The sequence below is a fragment of the Diplotaxodon limnothrissa genome, linkage group LG22, assembly GCF_057381915.1.
Source record: "Diplotaxodon limnothrissa isolate DT_005_m linkage group LG22, D_limnothrissa_male_GT1.1, whole genome shotgun sequence".
In the NCBI taxonomy this organism is placed as follows: domain Eukaryota; kingdom Metazoa; phylum Chordata; class Actinopteri; order Cichliformes; family Cichlidae; genus Diplotaxodon; species Diplotaxodon limnothrissa.
This window is the reverse complement of record NC_140616.1, coordinates 42,501-63,118: the sequence shown is the minus strand read 5'-3', so window position 1 is coordinate 63,118 and position 20,618 is coordinate 42,501. Positions and strand designations below refer to the sequence as shown.

At 45.2% G+C, this 20,618-nt stretch overlaps 2 protein-coding genes and 2 pseudogenes across 2 annotated transcripts; all 4 read right to left on the bottom strand.

Moving 5' to 3' along the window:
* Positions 1-4,865: 4,865 nt before the first annotated feature.
* LOC146609046 (cytosolic arginine sensor for mTORC1 subunit 2 pseudogene) lies at positions 4,866-5,467 on the bottom strand (annotated as a pseudogene).
* Positions 5,468-6,804: 1,337 nt separating this feature from the next.
* Positions 6,805-7,371, bottom strand: LOC146609045 (thioredoxin-interacting protein pseudogene; annotated as a pseudogene).
* A 188-nt stretch (positions 7,372-7,559) lies between these two features.
* LOC146609044 (uncharacterized) lies at positions 7,560-8,492 on the bottom strand. The gene has a single exon (XM_085346537.1). The coding sequence runs from the start codon at positions 8,466-8,468 to the stop codon at positions 7,560-7,562; it is 909 nt and encodes a 302-aa protein (XP_085202663.1). The 5' UTR covers positions 8,469-8,492.
* A 1,196-nt stretch (positions 8,493-9,688) lies between these two features.
* On the bottom strand, positions 9,689-10,621 carry LOC146609043 (uncharacterized). The gene has a single exon (XM_085346538.1). It carries the CDS (start codon positions 10,595-10,597, stop codon positions 9,689-9,691), a length of 909 nt encoding a protein of 302 aa, XP_085202664.1. The 5' UTR covers positions 10,598-10,621.
* Positions 10,622-20,618: the final 9,997 nt, after the last annotated feature.

Here is a 20,618-nt window from a genome sequence, read left to right as displayed (position 1 = left end):
ATGAGCACCTTCTACAGAGGCACCACTGAGAGTATTCCCATTTAACACTCGTAATAACACACGCTGAAAATACTCCTTCTGTTGTTCTTTTTCAGTACTGTACACCACCTGATGGTTTTGGCTCCTGTCTCTTTTTGCTTTCTCTCTCATTGTGGAAAAGCATTATAAACATGCCAAAGAGAGATGGGTTCATGCATTTCAGTTTTAACTGTTAAGCATTCTGTGTGCATGCCTGTCTGGTTGTGTGTGTGTGTAAGACATTTGCTGTGTATGTAACCTTCCTGTCGTTGCCGGGTCAAATCTCACCAATTTACAAATTTAAAAAACCCTCACCAATATTGGGTTTTACATCTGAGTGCCTCAAGGCCTTAGTACGTCCTCCACACTATGCACTTGAACATATTAAGGTGATGAGAACTTCTTTTGTTTAACTTTGAGTGTTTGAATCAAGTTTGTTACATATGTGGGAATAGGAATCCACCCCCACCCCACCCCCTTTTGCCTACTGAATGACAAAATGAAAGGCCCACTTTTCCCACTTACTGAACAACCCACTAAACGACCCACTGAACGACCCATTGACCCACCCACTGAACTGAATTTCTTGGTGAAAAATGTTTCTCATGTTACTTTAAGAGCTGTTAAAACTAACTAGTCCATTCTCCCGAGTGTTACTTTGTGTGTGTGTATGTGTGTATATATATATATATATATATATATATATATATATATATATATATATATATATATATAAATATATATAAATTGTAAAAATTAAAGCCGGCTATTGCTGTGCAGCAGTCTTTAAAGAAGGTGGTGCTCAAAGTAAAAAAAGGGGCACATATAACCAGGCTGTATAGCAACAACACACATTCATCGATATTCATATATATATATATATATATATATGTATGTATATATATATATATATATATATATATATATATATAATAATATATAATAATATATAATAATATATACATATATATATATATATATACATATATATATATATATATACATATATATATATATATATATATATATATATATATATATAAATAACATAATTTTCTGTTGTAACCCTCAAACTGAATGGTAATGTAACGATACTAATTTTTCACTTTTTCACAAAATGAAAACATCAGTACTTCCTGCGTGCTCCCAGCACAGGGGAAACTACCTACTTTGGCACAACAGATCCAAGTATAAAAACAATGCTGTTCACGGTTGAGGTAGTGTCCAAACTGACGGACAGAGATTCAGTCACAGGTAGATGTTCCCACAGCTCTTTAAATGAATTCTGGCTGAAGGGTAGATTCTGATTAAAAACCAAAATGCCATCCTGCCTCAGTTAAAAAGGTTCCTAAAACTGTACTGCCTGATCAGTCACTGTACACTGTTAGGTTGTGGAAGATAATCCCTCGTCCTCCTCATACTGCAGACTGTTTAGGAAACTTGGCTCAGAGCTGCAGAAGTTCTTGACTGTCGTACATTTGTGGTTAGTCTGATGAAACTCATTTTCAGTGTACTGACTGAAAGTGAACAGCGGGTCCTCACTCCACGTCTGTGGTAAAGGGTTAGGGTGTTGAAAAAAGATCAGGGAACCAGCAATCGCCGGTTCCTTGAGATGCACTCTCCACCGTGGGACAGGATGGTGGTACCCCTGCCCCAGTTCAAAAAAATTGCCCATCTTGGGTTTACGCGCATCTACTGAGCTCTTCGCGACGTTTCGGCGTTCCTTCGCCTTCTTCAGGCCGAGCTCAGTGTGTCTGTGTTGTGTGCCTTGTGCCAGAACTAAACTGAAAATATTAGAGCAATATTTCAATGAAATATCCTGAAACGCGTACCTTCACTCAGAAATCGGGGCTGGGGAAACAAAAGCAGAGTCTGAAAGTTTGAGGACAAACAGTCAAATCTTTTTCTCTCTCTCTTTTTTTTTTTTTAAACATGTCATAAAGACGAGACCCACAAACTCAGTATGTCTACTCATTAGCTACCTTGCATTATAAATATATAAAGTTTTAAAAAGTGCTTATTAAAAGAAACTATAGTGATGTGATAACTTCCAGCAGTGTCATTCTCATTTTTGTTCTTGACCAGCATTAATACGAAATGTCAGGGAGAGCAAAACGGTCGTCCTTCACAGTCCTCCTCCAACACTGACAAGGATTGTCCACAAAAAAACCCCAAAAAACCCCCCCAAAGAACTGGTCTCCCATTAACATTCATTCAACGTGTACACAAAGATAGACGTTTTTGGAAAAGCATAGTTAATACAAAAGGAGACTTCTCAAACTAAAGAGGAGAGTATTGGCGACTGGTAACACACTGCTGCTGCGACCGACTGGAACACAAGACGACAGGTAAAAATTAAAATAACTAGCAATAATTAGGGGTTAGGTTGGTGTCTAGGTGGGGGTTTTGGTGGGTGCCGGACGCTGTGGCGAAGAGGCCACGCCGATGGCTTCTTCGGTTCTGGAGATATGGCGAATCGGACCAAAAAGGATGGGACAAAACGGTCCCAATCGGAGAAAGGAAGGTGCAGAGGGCCTGGGTCCACCACCACTGTACTCAGCAGGCCCTGCCGGGTCGTTAGACACGCAGCATGGCAGGGATTGGTGACATAACATGTAGCAGTTTCCCTTCACAGAAGCGTCTGCAGCAGGTGGGTGGAGGAGGAGGCAGCAGAACCAGGCCTTTGGAGCACTGTGTCATCTCCTGGTCCTGATGCTTTGAATCTCCCTCTCTGTCTGTCTGTCTGTCACACACACACACACACACACACACACACACACACACACACACACACACACACACACACACAGAAGCTGGTCAAGTGCTGTGCAACTGGGATTGCACCTGTCGTCCACAGGAGGGCGCCTAGCTGGGAAGTCCAGTACATTCCATATTAAAGTTGTTGCAAGTGCATTTTTTGTGTAAAAGAGACACACACACACACACACACACACACACACTCACACTGTAAGGTCTGAAGTGCAAAATTTGAATTACATTCCTTTGTATCTCTCCCTCTCTCTCACTCTGTCTCTCTCTCTCTCTCTCTCTCTCTCTCTGTCAACACACACACACACACACACACACACACACACACACACACACACACACACACACACACACACAAGCTGGTCAGCTGCTTTGCAACTCAATGCGGTACAAATCGACTTGTGTGCCTCTTTTTCTCTTTGGGTTTTCTGTGTGTTTTTTAAAATTTTTAAATCCACAGCAAGTGTCTCTCTCTCTCTCTCTCTGTCTGTCTCTCTGTCACACACACACACACACACACACACTGTAAGGTCTGAAGTGCAAAATTTGAATTACATTCCTTTGTATCTCTCCCTCTCTCTCTCCCTCTCTCTCTCTCTCTCTGTCTCTCTCTCTCTCTCTCTCTGTCAACACACACACACACACACACACACACACACACACACACACACACGCTCAATGGAGTATAAAATAAAGACCGGGGCAGTTCTCTCACTGGAGTCTCTTAGAGTGGAGGCTGCCCTTGCTAGCAAGAAGTTCTGTGTGTTTCTCTTCTCTGAGTCTTTACTGAAGAAGTGTTTTATAACATTTTCCTTAACAACTGACATGTGTTTTTTGTGTAAAAGAGAGAGAGACACACACACACACACACACACACACACACTCACACTCAGCGGCTCAGAGATGAGGGAAAAACAACAGAAATCAGGATAGATTTTAATGTCAGGAGATGCCCTGTGATGCTGGGGCCATTGTGTAAGATTGGAATGTGTACCAGTGGCTGGTGGGTGGTCCTTGAAGGTCCCGGGAGGAGGCGGCGAGGAGGCAGCGGGTGGCTGGGCTTGAGCTGTGGATCAGGGACGTCATTAATTCTGCCTGGTGCTGCGTGTGCCCTGTGCAGCTTGGATGTCTGCCGCTGACGCTCTGTGGTTCCTGTTCCTGTCATAAAAGGCCCTGTACAAGGGGAGAAGAAATGCATCATTGGTTACCACAAATAAAACAGTGTCTTTCTGCCTGTGTCATTCTGTTTGGTTTCTTTGAGCGTTTGTTTCTTAAATACACAGCAAGTGTCACTCTCTCTCTCTCTCTCTGTCACACACACACACACACACACACACACACACACACCAAAGCACACACACACACACACACCAAAGCACGCACACACACACACACACACACACACACACACACACACACACACAGACACTGTGAGGTCTGCAGTTCAAAATTTGAATCTCAGAGCTTGGTGTTTTTGTCTCCCTCCAGTGGACAAATGCAGGTATGATTAGGGTTGGTTAGGGATGAGGAAAGAGAAAGGGGACCCAGCAGCCGCTGGACCCCCTTGGAGGCACGCTCACGACGAATGAAGTGGGCAGACGTCCCCCGTTCAAAAAATTGCCCATATAGGGTGATAATTGGCCAATGCGCATCGTTGGGCCTTCGCGACGTTTCGGCGTATTTGTGCCTTTTTCAAGCTGGCCCAACGTGTCTTCTGTTTCTGTTTCTTGCCTGTCTCGGCTTTTATATACTCTCTGTCTCCACCCACTTTGGGCTTTCTGTTTTCTTTCTTTTCTTTATATTTCTGTTTCTCTGTTTGTTCTTTAACTTTCTTATATTTCTCAACTTGTACGTTTTCTTTTCTTATTTCTCAACTTGTACGTTTTCTTTTTCTTATTCTTTCTTTAACTTTTTCATTCTGTTTATATTTTTAATTTTTAAATGGCACCCCCTGCTTTATTGACATCCCGTCCTGTATTTTTCCTCTCTGGCACCCCCTTCTCATTTGTCCTTTCCAGTTCTACGGCTTTTACGTGTTTCTTCCATTTCTCAACTTGTACGTTTTTCTTTTTCTTATTTCACAACTTGTACGTTTTCTGTTTCTTATGACTGGATAAGGGGTGAATGATAGGACGGGGCACTAGTTTTGGTTTCACAAAGCCATTGGTCACCCCCAGATTGTGAGCAGCAACAGTCTCCCCGTTGACCACTCGAAACAAAGTGAATTCGGAAGACAGAGTGTGCATGACCATCGGGAGGTCTCGCTCTCGAACCAGGATGAAGTCCGTCTGATACGTCGACAGCATGAAAACAGAAATGTTGTGGTCGGCCAGTGGTGCGATGACTGATTTAGCGATTTTGGTGACTCCTATGGGTTGTGAAGTGGATGTGTTGCTACCTCCTGACACCACGTTAAGGGCCACCCACGTGGCGTCGGCAACGCTGATGTGCTCCGACTGGGGCAGCTCTTTAAATCCTTCCTCGTCGACGATGATGGTATAGTCCTCTGGAGTCTCTGTCAAACTGAAAAACTTGCATCTTGTTTTGGAGGCCAGGAAGGCGAGTTTTATTAATCCGTGAGTGCAAATCTGGATCCCTTCTTTCTCTATACTCGCCACTTTCAAGCTGTGCTCTAAAATATGAAGCTCCATCTTTTACGTCTTCTCATTTGAGGAAGGACTAAAATGGGTTAGGGTGGGGAAGATAATCCCTTCTCCGAAAGGAAAAGGAGCGTGCACGGTCCATCCCTCCCTGCGGCCCTCCGTACCCGTCCCAGAAGACTTGGCGGTCACGTTGGCGGCGGCGGCCATAGCATACCACCGTCCAGCCGTCGTCCATGGCGTCCAGAATTTTTTTCTTCTTTTCTTTTTTCCAAAAAAAATTAAATGTGCTTCAAAAAATATTTATTTAATTTTAATGTGAACAAAAAACGCTTTCCAAAATGTGGAAAGGAAAAAGTCACGTAAAAACAGTAAACAACAAAAGAAGGTGTGCCAAAAAAAACTGTTTATTTAAAAATAAACACAAAAAACACAACGTTTCGACCGTACACGGTCTTCTTCAGGTGTGGCACACAGAAAACTGTAAGCTAGGTTAGCTGGCAACAGTTGGACTGGCAGAGATGTGCTCTCATCGAGTGCCGAGTGGAAAATGAGCTCCTGTGTGAGCTCCGCCTTTTATATTCTCCCCTCGGCTTTCATACAAAAACATCTGCACGTATCAAGAGCGTATTACAAACATATTTTCTCACAAATGAGTCATTAACAGTGATTTCCCTGCGCCCTGAAAGAACAGAAGTTGTGAATTCACAGAAGTGGAACTCTTAAATGAAATGTTGCCTGGGACAACTGCAGATCAGATACAAGGATCCTCAGATAAAGTGCGTTCCATCGAGAGCGTGTGGTATGGACGGCACTCGCAGTAATTAGCACCAGTCACCAAGCTGTGGTGACTGGTGGAAGTTGCATATCTCCACATCAAAAACATTGTTCAGTTGAACAGAGTCTTCTGGGCAGTAGGAGAGTCAAAAGCAACAATATAGGAATAAAGGACTTTTTTCAAACACTGGTAACACTACTGACATTTAAGGAAGAAATTTACATGCTGTGATTCTGAAAAGCAACAGTGTTCCCAACAATTTCGTAACAGCGATGCAAACTGAGTGGACTGGTAAAAGGATGTTTCCTTTTGAGTAGTCCTGTAAAAATACAGTCTTGGAGTGCAATGAGAAAAAGCCACGGTGCCACAGCAGGCCAGTGCTCGGCCCAGTAACAAAGTCATAGTGGCTGTAAATGGAGAGTCTCTGGAAAGGGCAGCTTATTCAGAAATGCAGCATATCACTGTGCCATCGGGCCTCAACATCTCTGGTCTGAGGAGCACGAGCAGGAAGACTCATAAGCGATGAAGCAGGTTGAAGGCAGCTGACATAACAAACGACCAACATTTCAGTCCACCTCCACACTCGTGCCTTTACTTCTCCATCCAACCTCCTCTGGAGTTCAGACCTTCTGCCTGTTTTCAAGTTTGGTCCTTAACAGGTGGACCACAGTTCCACGGTTCCCACTGGTGGACTTCAGCCGACCGGCAGCATGCGAGCATTGCCGTTGAACTCCTCCTCCGCCTCACAGTCCCATCTTTATGAACGCACCAGCCTTCCAGTACCCAGGGACCGTCAGGGATGAACATGCAGGTGACTTTCTTCTGCTTCATGCCACCTGCTGGAGACAGCAGGTCTGGGGTGTTGACATCCAGTGGCTCCTCCACCTCGAAACATTTCTTGCACTCTAGCACGGGCTGCTGCGGCCTCTCCATCAGGGCTTTGACACAGTACTGGACGTAGCCGAACTTCCCCTTGTATGACGACACCAGTTGCCCTTGCTGAGGGAGCTCGAATCCAAACGTGTACTCGTACTTGTTGCCAGGTCTCAACACCACAGAGCCGTCAGAGTCTGTGGGCTGGTCTTGCAGCCGCAGGACCGTTTCATGTCTGAGGTACTCGGCCTCCTGTCGGCACCGCTGCTTGCCTTTAGCGTACTCCACCTTGGCGCAGCCCAGACCCAGAAGCTTCAGCGCGGACACCCGCATCATTAGGGTTAGGGCGTTGGTTACGGCCCCGTCCCCCCTGGGGGGGACCGAGGAATGCGCGGTCCTTCCCTCCTGGGTTAGGATTATGGTGATAGCAGGCCACCAGGGGCCTGAGTGCACTGTCCATCAATGGGGGCCGGGAGGTGGAGACCCTGCCCAGCAGGTCCAAAAATTACCCATGTCTTGGGTTAGATCTTTCTTATCTCCGTCAGGACAAGTTCTGTGAGGTTTTCACACTCGCCTATTGAATCAGTCAGATGGGTCAGTCTGTTCTGGTCCACCTTCAGGATGGACAGCTGTTTCAGAGACCCTATGCTGTCCGGGACGACCTCCAGCAGGTTCTGTGTGAGCAGCAGGTCTGTGAGAGCCAGGAGGCCATTCAGCTCTGACGGGAGCTCCTCCAGACGATTCTCCGACACATCCAGACACACCAACCTACGAAGGTTTCCCAGCTCTGGTGGTAATGAGGACAACTGGTTACGGTCCAGCCACAGCTCCCTTAGGTTGGGGAGAGCGCCGAGGGTATCCGGCAAAACTTCCAGTTCATTGCTGCCCAGGTCCAGCTGTTCCAGTTTCACCAGGAAAGAGAGCGACGTGGGCAGAGACTTCAACAGGTTCTCCCTGAGCTCCAACGTCACCAGGTTGGCCAAATTTCCAATGTCATTGGGCAACATCTGTAATGACACATCATTGAGGGCCAGGTGAGCGAGCGCTCGGAGTTCAGTGAAACCATCCGGCAATCTGGAGAGGGGGTTTCCACTGAAGTCTGCAATCTCCAAGGCCCTGCAAAACTTAATGCTCTCTGGGATCTCAGAAATATCGTTCCTGGAGATGTCCAATTCCACCAGTTGCATGAAGTTAGCCACCTCAGGCGGGAGTCTCTGGATCTCATTGTCGCTCAGGCCAAGTTTCCGGAGGTTCAGTAGTCTGAAGAAAGGCTTTGGTAGCTCTTTGAGTTGATTGGCATCAAGGAGAAGCTCCTCCAAACTGCGGCTGTATCGAAATATTTCATCAGGAACCGTCTGCAAGTTGCAATGCCGCTTGTCCACCGACTCGACGTGGCGGTTGCAGCGCCACAGGGGGATACACTTCAGCATGTCCGGCCGCCGGAGGGGAGGGGGGTCTGGTTAGGGGGTTAGGATTATGGTGATAGCAGGCCACCCTTTCAGGGGCCTGAGTGCACTGTCCATCAATGGGGGCCGGGAGGTGGAGACCCTGCCCAGCGGGTCCAAAAATTACCCATGTCTTGGGTTCGATCTGCAATGAGCCATCGCGACGTTTCGGCATCGTAGTGCCTTCCTCAGGCTGGCTCAGGTCAGTACTGGTTGCAGGTAAGTGTTTTTCTCTCCCTTTTATACAGGTTTTACAGGTAAGTATTTCTTTTAATTTTCACCGCCATTTATTTAAGTTTTTACATTCCTTTTACTTAGGTTTTTGCAGGTAAGCACTTTTTTCTTCCTTTTATACAGGTTTTTTCCTTTAGGGTTGCAGGTAAGCATTTCTTTAATTCCTTTTATTTAGGGTTTGCAGGTAAGCACTTTTTTCTAACTTTTTTCTCTCCTTTTTCTTCAGGTATTGCAGGTAAGCATTTCTTTTAATTTTTCTTCCTTTTACTTAGGCTTTTTTTACTCCTTTTTTTTATGGATTTTGCATCTCCCAAAAACTTTTTTTTAATGATTTTCTCATATTCAAACATACTACAACAAGTCAAGTGTGAGAGGAAAAGCACATTTCCACCATTTTTGATTAGCCTTAAAGGGCAAGAACTACTGAATGGTTGCCTTTCTTCTTCTTCTTTTTTCCTTTTTTAATTTCACTTTTTACACTAGTGGTACAGCAAAATATATTTTTTTCAGCTGTTACTTTGACAACAGTTAAATGTGCAATAGAGAGCCTTCACAGTCCACATTTGTCTGGCCTCAGATGGGATGTGTTTTGTGTGTTAATGAGATCTGTGTGCAAAAGTCATGTATTCATTCATTCCTTTTTCCACCCAACAACTTTTCACTTCTTGTCCTGACACAAAGAACAGTAAATATAAGGCCTGAGTCTGAATTAGTGGTTTCTTAACTTTACAGTCCTGACTGTGTAGTGGAGCCACACTAGTTCTAGCTCTGCACTTCTTGTAACCCCCCCCTGGTTAGGGTTAGGGTTTTAGGGCCAGGCAGGGGCATCTCCCACCCCCACGAGGCACGGGCTGGTTAGGATTATGGTGATAGCAGGCCACCCTTTCAGGGGCCTGAGTGCACTGTCCATCAATGGGGGCCGGGAGGTGGAGACCCTGCCCAGCGGGTCCAAAAATTACCCATGTCTTGGGTTAGATCTTTCTTATCTCCGTCAGGACAAGTTCTGTGAGGTTTTCACACTCGCCTATTGAATCAGTCAGATGGGTCAGTCTGTTCTGGTCCACCTTCAGGATGGACAGCTGTTTCAGAGACCCTATGCTGTCCGGGACGACCTCCAGCAGGTTCTGTGTGAGCAGCAGGTCTGTGAGAGCCAGGAGGCCATTCAGCTCTGACGGGAGCTCCTCCAGACGATTCTCCGACACATCCAGACACACCAACCTACGAAGGTTTCCCAGCTCTGGTGGTAATGAGGACAATTGGTTACGGTCCAGCCACAGCTCCCTTAGGTTGGGGAGAGCGCCGAGGGTATCCGGCAAAACTTCCAGTTCATTGCTGCCCAGGTCCAGCTGTTCCAGTTTCACCAGGAAAGAGAGCGACATGGGCAGAGACTTCAACAGGTTCTCCCTGAGCTCCAACGTCACCAGGTTGGCCAAATTTCCAATGTCATTGGGCAACATCTGTAATGACACATCATTGAGGGCCAGGTGAGCGAGCGCTCGGAGTTCAGTGAAACCATCCGGCAATCTGGAGAGGGGGTTTCCACTGAAGTCTGCAATCTCCAAGGCCCTGCAAAACTTAATGCTCTCTGGGATCTCAGAAATATCGTTCCTGGAGATGTCCAATTCCACCAGTTGCATGAAGTTAGCCACCTCAGGTGGGAGTCTCTGGATCTCATTGTCGCTCAGGCCAAGTTTCCGGAGGTTCAGTAGTCTGAAGAAAGGCTTTGGTAGCTCTTTGAGTTGATTGGCATCAAGGAGAAGCTCCTCCAAACTGCGGCTGTATCGAAATATTTCATCAGGAACCGTCTGCAAGTTGCAATGCCGCTTGTCCACCGACTCGACGTGGCGGTTGCAGCGCCACAGGGGGATACACTTCAGCATGTCCGGCCGCCGGAGGGGAGGGGGGTCTGGTTAGGGGGTTAGGGTTTAGGTGATAACAGGCCACCAAGGGCCTGACTGCACTGTCCATCAATGGGGGCCGGGAGGTGGAGACCCTGCCCGGCGGTTCCAAAAATTACCCATGTCTTGGGTTTGAGAGCTAATGGGCTATCGCGAGACGTTTCGGCATAGAAGTGCCTTCTTCAGTCGAGCCCAGGTGAATAAGTGTTTTCCTTTTTGTTTCTTTCCTTTATACAGGCTTTATTTTAACAGGTAAGTTTTTTCTTTCCTTTATACAGGCTTTATTTTAACAGGTAAGTTTTTTTCTAGGGTTGTGCCCTCCCACCCCGATCGACTGGCAAACGTGGCCTGCCATCAGAGGGCTGCCGCCGGGCCCGGCACCTTCGCCGGCGCCTTCGGGCGGTCAGCTCCTCCGGCCCGCAGGCTCGCCTCTAGCGCTGGCCGGGGGTTACAGCGCGAAGGTCGAAGGGGGTGGTGGTTCTCGGACCCCGCCCTGTCCTCCCCACGCTTCCCCCCCCCCGCCAGACGCGATCGCTCGGTAGCGAGACCGAGACGCCCGGTCCGTCCCGGTGGTCATACCACGGCGGGCCTCGTCGCAGAGTGGGTAGGCAAACCCAGAGTTTGCCCACCCCGCGAGGGCGACGGGGCCCCGTCCGGCAAACACGGTTTCTCGAACCCTCGCCCCGGTCCACACGTGCATCCGGAAAGCCTCGCCCTGGTCGACAGGGCTCAGTAGCCCCGAGCGAGCGAGCGAGCGCGTGCGTGCGCGCCGCTGCCGCCGCCTGAGGGGCTACCTGGTTGATCCTGCCAGTAGCATATGCTTGTCTCAAAGATTAAGCCATGCAGGTCTAAGTACACGCGGCCGGTACAGTGAAACTGTGAATGGCTCATTAAATCAGTTATGGTTCCTTTGATCGCTCATCCGTTACTTGGATAACTGTGGCAATTCTAGAGCTAATACATGCAAACGAGCGCTGACCCTCCGAGAAGAAAGTCACCTGCATGTTCATCCCTGACGGTCAGGTGTCATTGAATGCAAAAATTGACCGGCGTGGATTCTGTGAAGGCGAAGAGATCTGCATCAATGCGAAGTTTGAGAACACCTGCTCCCGCATTGTTGTGCCCAAGGCTGCCATCATAGCCAAACACACCTACCAGGCAAACGGCCGCACCAAGATCCTACGCCAGAAGCATTTATTAGGATTGTCTCTTTATCTTTTTATGGCACCCCCTGTCTTTTTTGACATCCCGTCCTTTGTTCACTGTACTTTTGTTTATGGCACCCCCTTCCTTTAAATCCTTTCCGTGTGTATTTACATTATTTTCTTTGTTTTATCTTACGTGACTTCTTGTCTTTTTCTGTTTCTGTTTATCTTTCTTTCTTGTACGTGACTTCTTGTCTTTTTCTTTTTCTGACTACTTGTCTTTCTCTCTTGTACGTGACTTCTTGTCTTTTGCTTTTTCTGCTTATCTTTCTTTCTTGTACGTGACTTCTTGTCTTTTTCTTTTTCTACTTGTTTTTCTTTCTTACGTGACTTCTTGTCTTCGTTTTTTGTGTTAGGGACCCCCCTGTGGTTAGGGTTAGGGTAAGATAGAGGGCAGGGGCACCCCCAACCCCACGAGGCACTGGCTGGTTAGGTGTTAAGAAAAGAATCAGGCCACCAGCAAGCTGGTAGCCTGAGGTGCACGGGCCATCGATGGGGCCGGGTGGTGGTGTCCCTGCCCTGGTTCAAAAAATTGCCCATATCTAGGGTTTTAGTGCACATTTAGCATTCACTGGGCCGTTCGCGACGTTTCGGCATGTTTTTGCCTTCTTCAGGCCGACCCAGTGTGTCTTGTCTTTGTCTCTCTGTTTTCTGTTTGCCTCTCTTGGCCTTTTATACTCATGTTAGCTCCTCCCACTTGGGCTTTTTTAAGTTGACTGCTTGTCCTTTTCTTTTTCTGACTTCTTGTCTTTTTCTTTTTCTGCTTTTCTTTCTATTTTACGTGACTTCTTGTCTTTCATATCTTTAGTTTTCTTACTATTTTTCTCTTTGTTTTCTCTTTGTTTTCCCCTTGTTTTTTCTTGTCTTTCTGTGTTTACTCCATATTCAGACAAGGCGAGCAGGAGAAAGAAAACCAGCTTTCTAGAAATTTTAGTGCAAATTGCTGGAGTCAGATACATTTATTAGGATTGTCTCTTTATCTTTTTATGGCACCCCCTGTCTTTTTTGACATCCCGTCCTTTGTTCACTGTACTTTTGTTTATGGCACCCCCTTCCTTTAAATCCTTTCCGTGTGTATTTACATTATTTTCTTTGTTTTATCTTACGTGACTTCTTGTCTTTTTCTGTTTCTGTTTATCTTTCTTTCTTGTACGTGACTTCTTGTCTTTTTCTTTTTCTGACTACTTGTCTTTCTCTCTTGTACGTGACTTCTTGTCTTTTGCTTTTTCTGCTTATCTTTCTTTCTTGTACGTGACTTCTTGTCTTTTTCTTTTTCTACTTGTTTTTCTTTCTTACGTGACTTCTTGTCTTCGTTTTTTGTGTTAGGGACCCCCCTGTGGTTAGGGTTAGGGTAAGATAGAGGGCAGGGGCACCCCCAACCCCACGAGGCACTGGCTGGTTAGGTGTTAAGAAAAGAATCAGGCCACCAGCAAGCTGGTAGCCTGAGGTGCACGGGCCATCGATGGGGCCGGGTGGTGGTGTCCCTGCCCTGGTTCAAAAAATTGCCCATATCTAGGGTTTTAGTGCACATTTAGCATTCACTGGGCCGTTCGCGACGTTTCGGCATGTTTTTGCCTTCTTCAGGCCGACCCAGTGTGTCTTGTCTTTGTCTCTCTGTTTTCTGTTTGCCTCTCTTGGCCTTTTATACTCTTGTTAGCTCCTCCCACTTGGGCTTTTTTAAGTTGACTGCTTGTCCTTTTCTTTTTCTGACTTCTTGTCTTTTTCTTTTTCTGCTTTTCTTTCTATTTTACGTGACTTCTTGTCTTTCATATCTTTAGTTTTCTTACTATTTTTCTCTTTGTTTTCCCCTTGTTTTTTCTTGTCTTTCTGTGTTTACTCCATATTCAGACAAGGCGAGCAGGAGAAAGAAAACCAGCTTTCTAGAAATTTTAGTGCAAATTGCTGGAGTCAGATACATTTATTAGGATTGTCTCTTTATCTTTTTATGGCACCCCCTGTCTTTTTTGACATCCCGTCCTTTGTTCACTGTACTTTTGTTTATGGCACCCCCTTCCTTTAAATCCTTTCCGTGTGTATTTACATTATTTTCTTTGTTTTATCTTACGTGACTTCTTGTCTTTTTCTGTTTCTGCAGCAGGTTGGTACAGGAGCAGGCACCAGAAGCAGGCCTGTGGAGCACTATGTCATCTGCTCGGCCTTGCTTCAGGATGCACTGTACAATTCGATAGCAAGACCTCATGGGTTACCACAAAAAAAACAGTGTCTTTCTGCCTCTGTCGTTCTCTTTGGTTTGTTTGAGCGCTTGTTTTTTAAATACACAGCAAGTGTCTCTCTCTCTCTCTCTCTGTCTGTCTCTCTGTCACACACACACACACACACACACACACACACACACACACACACACAGAAGCAGAGCAGCTGCTGTGCCACTGGGATTGAACAAGAGGTGCTCCCTCTGCTGGCTCAATGCGGTACAAAGTGTCTGAAGGAGTTATACCGGCGAAAATAACATCTTTCAATTGCATGTTTGGTCCACAGGATGGCGCCTAGAATGTTAAGGTTCAAAATTGAGGAAAGAGAGTACACACCACCCATGGTCCAGAGGATCTTGGTCCAACAATGATTTTAATGAACACACGTGTGGGAAGACACTCTGTACGCAGACAGCCAGTAGTCCTCGACTTAATCAAAGCATGAACAGATATTTTATAGCATCAGGGTTTGTTTACTGACGCCCCTTCATGCGTCACCGGTACATTTTATACATAGATCAGATCAACACCATCATGACTTTTCACCCAGAAAATCATCTTCTATTTTCATGGCTAGCCCTTCCTGTCTACCTTTCAGTTCTTGTCTTGTTCCTCTTTCTTGCCGAGACAACAAGGAACGGTTCCTCTTTTACCGAGACACTTTTGCAGTTACAACCAGACATGAGTAATCTCTCCTCTAAATAAATTTAACTCATGTGTGTGTGTGTCACGACCTCACATGCTCTTTGTGTCACCTCTTCACCTACTATCTGTGTCTCGTCCTCAAATGCTCTTTCTCAATTCACCTGTTGCACTTCTGACCTTTTACCAGACCAGAAGCTCACTGAGACTATGTGTATGTCTTCTACTAAATAAATGTTTTAACCAAGAACCTCTACTAAAACCTTAATATAAAATGATCTGATATATAAGTGTTTTGTAAGCATGTATTGCAATTCCTTCTATGTTCTAGTTTTCCCTCAGCATGGATCATCTAGACACTCTCACTAGTTGAAGCTTAAGACCTTTAAAGAACCTGAACATCAACTCAAATAAGCACAGATATGCAATATGTATAAAATAGTTATAACTGCACCTGGAATACAAAGTTAATTTAATACCTGTGTGCATAAAACCTTAAAGCCTTCTTAAAGCTATCTGTTACATTGTTAAAGCCTCGTCTTAGCCTGCTGCTCAAAATAACTTCCTGCTTTCACTTCTGCATACAACTTCCTGTCAGCCTGCAACTCAGTCTTTCTGAAAGAGACACTGTTTAACCCCTGAATGCAATATAAACTCCAGATTATATTATTAATGCAATGGTAATGATGACAATTATTTAACAATAGCAGTAAAATAATTTCCCTGCTCCACACTCCCTCTCTCGACCACCGGACGAAGCCCCCAAATGTTACAGTTATGCTTGGGTGTCCTGTAAGAAAATTCCAAAGACAGACAAAGCTAACCAGCCCAACAACAACCTTCTTTACTCCTCCAAAAACTACTTCTTACCACCATGCAGTTCAGGCAAGTACTGAGAAAAAGGAAAAAACAAAACAAAATGTCTTAATTTGAAAAAGCATTAATTAGATACGCAGATGGATCTTTTTCTTTTTTTTCCTTTTTTCTTTTTTTTTTTTTAAACTGCCGTGCCAATACAAAACAAAAACAATACAAGCTTGTGTGCTCGTGCTCTTTTGTTCTTCAAAGTTTTCTATACCTCATAACTGATGCATAAAAATACAAGAGCAGTCTACTAAAAACAAACAAAAAAGATAGTAAGAGTAGAAAGTTGAGCAACAGTATGTAGAATGTAACCTTGTCTTCCAACTAAATCTTGGCTTCCTTCTCCCAATCACATCTTCACTGTCTTTACCTCTGCTGTTATTCCCCTTGCCATGTACAAACTCAGTTGTTGTCACCTCAAATATAAGGAGGCAGCTCCTGTTTTTGTCAAGCACAAATGTGTCATCAAAGGATGGTCAAAAACAGCACCGTTAATGAGTAGTACAGCTGCTGTGCCACTGGGATTGAACAAGAGGTGCTCCCTCTGCTGGCTCAATGCGGTACAAAGTGTCTGAAGGAGTTATACCGGCGAAAATAACATCTTTCAATTGCATGTTTGGTCCACAGGATGGCGCCTAGCTGGCAAGTCCTGTACATTGCATATTAAAAGTTGTTGCAAGTGCACTCACATGTATTTTTTGTGTAAAAGAGACACACACACACACACACACACACACACTCACACTCAGCGGCTCAGAGATGAGGGAAAAACAACAGAAATCAGGATAGATTTTAATGTCAGGAGATGCCCTGTGATGCTGGGGCCATTGTGTAAGATTGGAATGTGTACCAGTGGCTGGTGGGTGGTCCTTGAAGGTCCCGGGAGGAGGCGGCGAGGAGGCAGCGGGTGGCTGGGCTTGAGCTGTGGATCAGGGACGTCATTAATTCTGCCTGGTGCTGCGTGTGCCCTGTGCAGCTTGGATGTCTGCCGCTGACGCTCTGTGGTTCCTGTTCTGCTGATCTCCTGGTCCACACACGGCTTCAGGGTGCACTGTACAAGGGGAGAAGAAATGCATCATTGGTTACCAAAATAAAACAGTGTCTTTCTGCCTGTGTCATTCTGTTTGGTTTCTTTGAGCGTTTGTTTCTTAAATACACAGCAAGTGTCACTCTCTCTCTCTCTCTCTCTGTCACACACACACACACACACACACACACACACACACACACACAGAAGCAGAGCAGCTGCTGTGCCACTGGGATTGAACAAGAGGTGCTCCCTCTGCTGGCTCAATGCGGTACAAAGTGTCTGAAGGAGTTATACCGGCGAAAATAACATCTTTCAATTGCATGTTTGGTCCACAGGATGGCGCCTAGCTGGCAAGTCCTGTACATTGCATATTAAAAGTTGTTGCAAGTGCACTCACGTGTATTTTTTGTATAAAAGAGACACACACACACACACACACACACACACACACACACACACACAAGCTGGTCAGCTGCTTTGCAACTCAACGCGGTACAAATCGACTTCTGTGCCTCTTTTTCTCTTTGGGTTTTCTGTGTGTTTTTTTAAATTTTTAAATCCACAGCAAGTGTCTCTCTCTCTCTCTCTGTCTGTCTCTCTGTCACACACACACACACACACACACACACACACACACACTGAGGTCTGCAGTGCAACATTTGAATTACAGTGCTTTGAATCTCTCTCTCTCTCCCTCTCTCCGTCTGTCTGTCTGTCTGTCTCACACACACACACACACACACACACACACACACACACACACACAGTGAGGTCTGTAGTGCAAAATTTGAATTTCATTGCTTTTTAATTTCTCTCTCTCTCTCTCACACACTCACACACACACACACACACACACACACACACACACACACACACACAGTGAGGTCTGTAGTGCAAAATTTGAATTTCATTGCTTTTTAATTTCTCTCTCTCTCTCTCACACACTCACACACACACACACACACACACACACACACACACACACACACACACACACACACTGTGAGGTCTGCAGTGCAACTGGGATTTAACAAGAGGGGCTCCCTCTGCTGCAATTGCATCTGTGGTCCACCGGAGGGCGACCAGCTGGGACGTCCTGTGCTTTGCATATTAAAGTTTTTGCAAGCGCATTGACATGTGTTTTTTGTGTAAAAGAGAGAGAGAGACACACACACACACAGAAGCTGGTCAGCTGCTTTGCAACTGGGATTGAACCAGAGGTGCTCCCTCTTCTGGCTTTTTCTTATGCACACTATTAAAAAAAGTTGGGCGCACCCAAATCAGCGTTCAAAGATTGATGGCTCCCTGTCAGAGCACTGGCTATGAATTTCAGATCGATCAGGCCTTAACTTGACAAAAAAGTTATCAATCGTTCTTTTCATCTTTTCTCATTGCCCACGGTCAGTTATATCCACTTCTGTCGGTCCTAGGATATTCACAAGGCCTGTGTATCATCACTGATTTCTATAATCCACTTGATTCCGATTCACAAGGTCCAGATTCGATTTGGTGCAATTTTTACTCAGAAAGTGAGAGATCTTATAATTCTGATCATTTATCAGTACTGACACTAAACTTTATCAGAGATGTGACCATCACAGCACATGCCGTTGTGTCAAAGTAACTGAGAATAAAATAAAATAAAAAACATAAAGGAGATTTTCCTGGCATGGATTTTATAGCAGATAACCTTAAAAATATTCTGCAATTATACCTAATTTGAAAAAGTTTACATTTCTTCAGTATTAAACAGCAGAAATTAAGCTTTCTTATCCGACGTCATTTAAGTACAAAGGAAAGAAAAGACAGCGGCCGCCAGCGCTGTAAACAACGGTAGACTGATGGGTAATAAGCGAATGAGTAATGCAGAAAACACATGTTTGAGATGGGAAACTTTTCTTGAAGTTTCTCTCACAGTTCACGCACAGCTCGCTGTGCGTGAACTGTGGGTTTTATCGTGTTGGAAGCAAAACAGCAAAAGTAAGAAGGAATTAAGGATGATATTAGCCCCCACGCCGACTAAGCTAATTCTGATGCGTCGGTCCGCTCTGTTTACGTCTTCGTGTGGAATGCGTTTCCTGCTCTCATTTGCTGGTTGTTGTTGAAATAGTTTTGTGAGCTTTAACCTGAGATTCTGGCGTTTCTGGTAAAACACATTTATATTCATTCAATTCAGGATTTAATGAATCGATATCGCTTCATTCAAGCTACTCACCTGTCTATATCCACCTCCACTTCCAGCTGGACCACGGACAGAGGTCCCGCCCCTGACTATCTCTGATTGGTTTAGACCACGAAGGGGAATCACGTGTGTCTGTTGTTGATCACATGGACGTCTGTGGCAAATTTTACAAACACTTCTCATAATGAACGAACTCAGGAGGGTTAGGGTTAGGGATGAGGTAAAGCAGGCCCCCCTAAAGGGTCCTGGGTGCACTGTCCATCAATGGGGGCAGGAAGATGGAGACCCTGCCCGGGTGTTCAAAAAATTGCCCATATCTTGGGTGAAGTAGCTCGGGGCCCACGTGACGTTTCGGCGGAGTAGTGCCTTCTTCAGACTGGCCCGGCTTAATTGTGACTCTGTCAGGTAAGACCTTTCTTTTTTCCTTTTATACAGGTTTGCAACAAGTAAGTATTTCTTTGTTTTAATTTTTTCTCTTTTCCCTTTCTTTACAGGTTTTTTCTTTAAGTGCTTTTCTTTTTCCTTTTATACAGGTTTTTAGGACAGGTAAGTATTTCCTTTCTCTCTTTTACAGGTTTTTTTCTTAAGTGTTTTTCTCTTTCCTTTTATACAGGTTTAGCGGCAGGTAAGTATTTTTTAATTTTTCTACAGGTAAGTATTTTTTTATTTTATTTTTTCTCTAGGGTTTTTGTTTCCTTCCTTTACAGGCTCCCCTAGGGCTTTTTTCCTTCTAAGGTTTAAGTTTCAAACCCCCCCTGGTTAGGGTTAGAGTTTGGACCTCAGGCAGGGGCATCTCCCACCCCCACGAGGGTTAGGGGGGTTAGGGTTAGGGATGAGGTAAAGCAGGCCCCCCTAAAGGGTCCTGGGTGCACTGTCCATCAACGGGGGCAGGAAGATGGAGACCCTGCCCGGGTGTTCAAAAAATTGCCCATATCTTGGGTGAAGTAGCTCGGGGCCCACGTGACGTTTCGGCGGAGTACTTTCTTTCTTTTTCTTTTTTTCTCCTCTTTTTTTTCTTTTTCTTTTTTTCCAAATGGGGGAGAAAGAACAACAAAATGTAAAATCTCACATTAAAATGTTCACGTTTTGATGTGAAAGGTGTCTCTGAAGTAACGTAGTCGGCATCGAGAGCGGTTCCCATTCATAATTACAACAATACGAAAACTAAAAATCTTGGCATTTCTTCTCGTCTTTTTTGTCTCCTTTGGTGAAAGATCAAAGTGACATTTTGGGACAACAAACCAGTTTGGGTTTTTTTGTTTTGTTTTTTTGTAATGACATGACAATACAGAACTGTGTAAACTCTGGTCCGCTGTTCCTCTTTGCTCACCACATGTACTGAGTCCAAATCTTGGGTGGATGTAAAAGCACAAACTGCAAAAAACAAACAAAAGAACAAAAAAATAAAGAAGCAGTCAGTCCGCACAGCTTCATCACCTGGTCCCTCTGTGTGGCAGAGACCTGCCAATCTCTGCACAACAGTTCACACCATAGTTTTTTCTCCCTATTTTTTCTGGTCACGAATAAAGTCGCCAATCCCTTTTACGAGTCCGTGTTCAAAGTGGCTCACAGAAAGAGGATCCAGAGTGCTCTCAGTACTTGGCAGCACCTGTGTGCTGGTGTCATGTCCAGAATAAGAGGCAGGTCAGCTAGAAGGTCACAGTTGCAGTGCTCTTGTTTTGAAAGGTCATTGTCTGGATGCTGGAAAGGATTTTCCTCTGATGCCCAGCCAAAGTCACACCCATGTGCAGCAGATCCTGTGTGGTGATTGGGGCCAGCTGGTCCACTGAGTTGAAGCCAGCCTGAAGGAAACTGTCTTCGTAACGCTCCATCTTGATGGCCCTAAGCCAATCCCCCACCGAAGCAC

Excerpts from the sequence above, each read along its gene's own strand:
- LOC146609044 (XM_085346537.1), bottom strand. The coding sequence starts at position 8,468 with ATGCTGAAGTGTATCCCCCTGTGGCGCTGCAACCGCCACGTCGAGTCG.
- LOC146609043 (XM_085346538.1), bottom strand. The coding sequence starts at position 10,597 with ATGCTGAAGTGTATCCCCCTGTGGCGCTGCAACCGCCACGTCGAGTCG.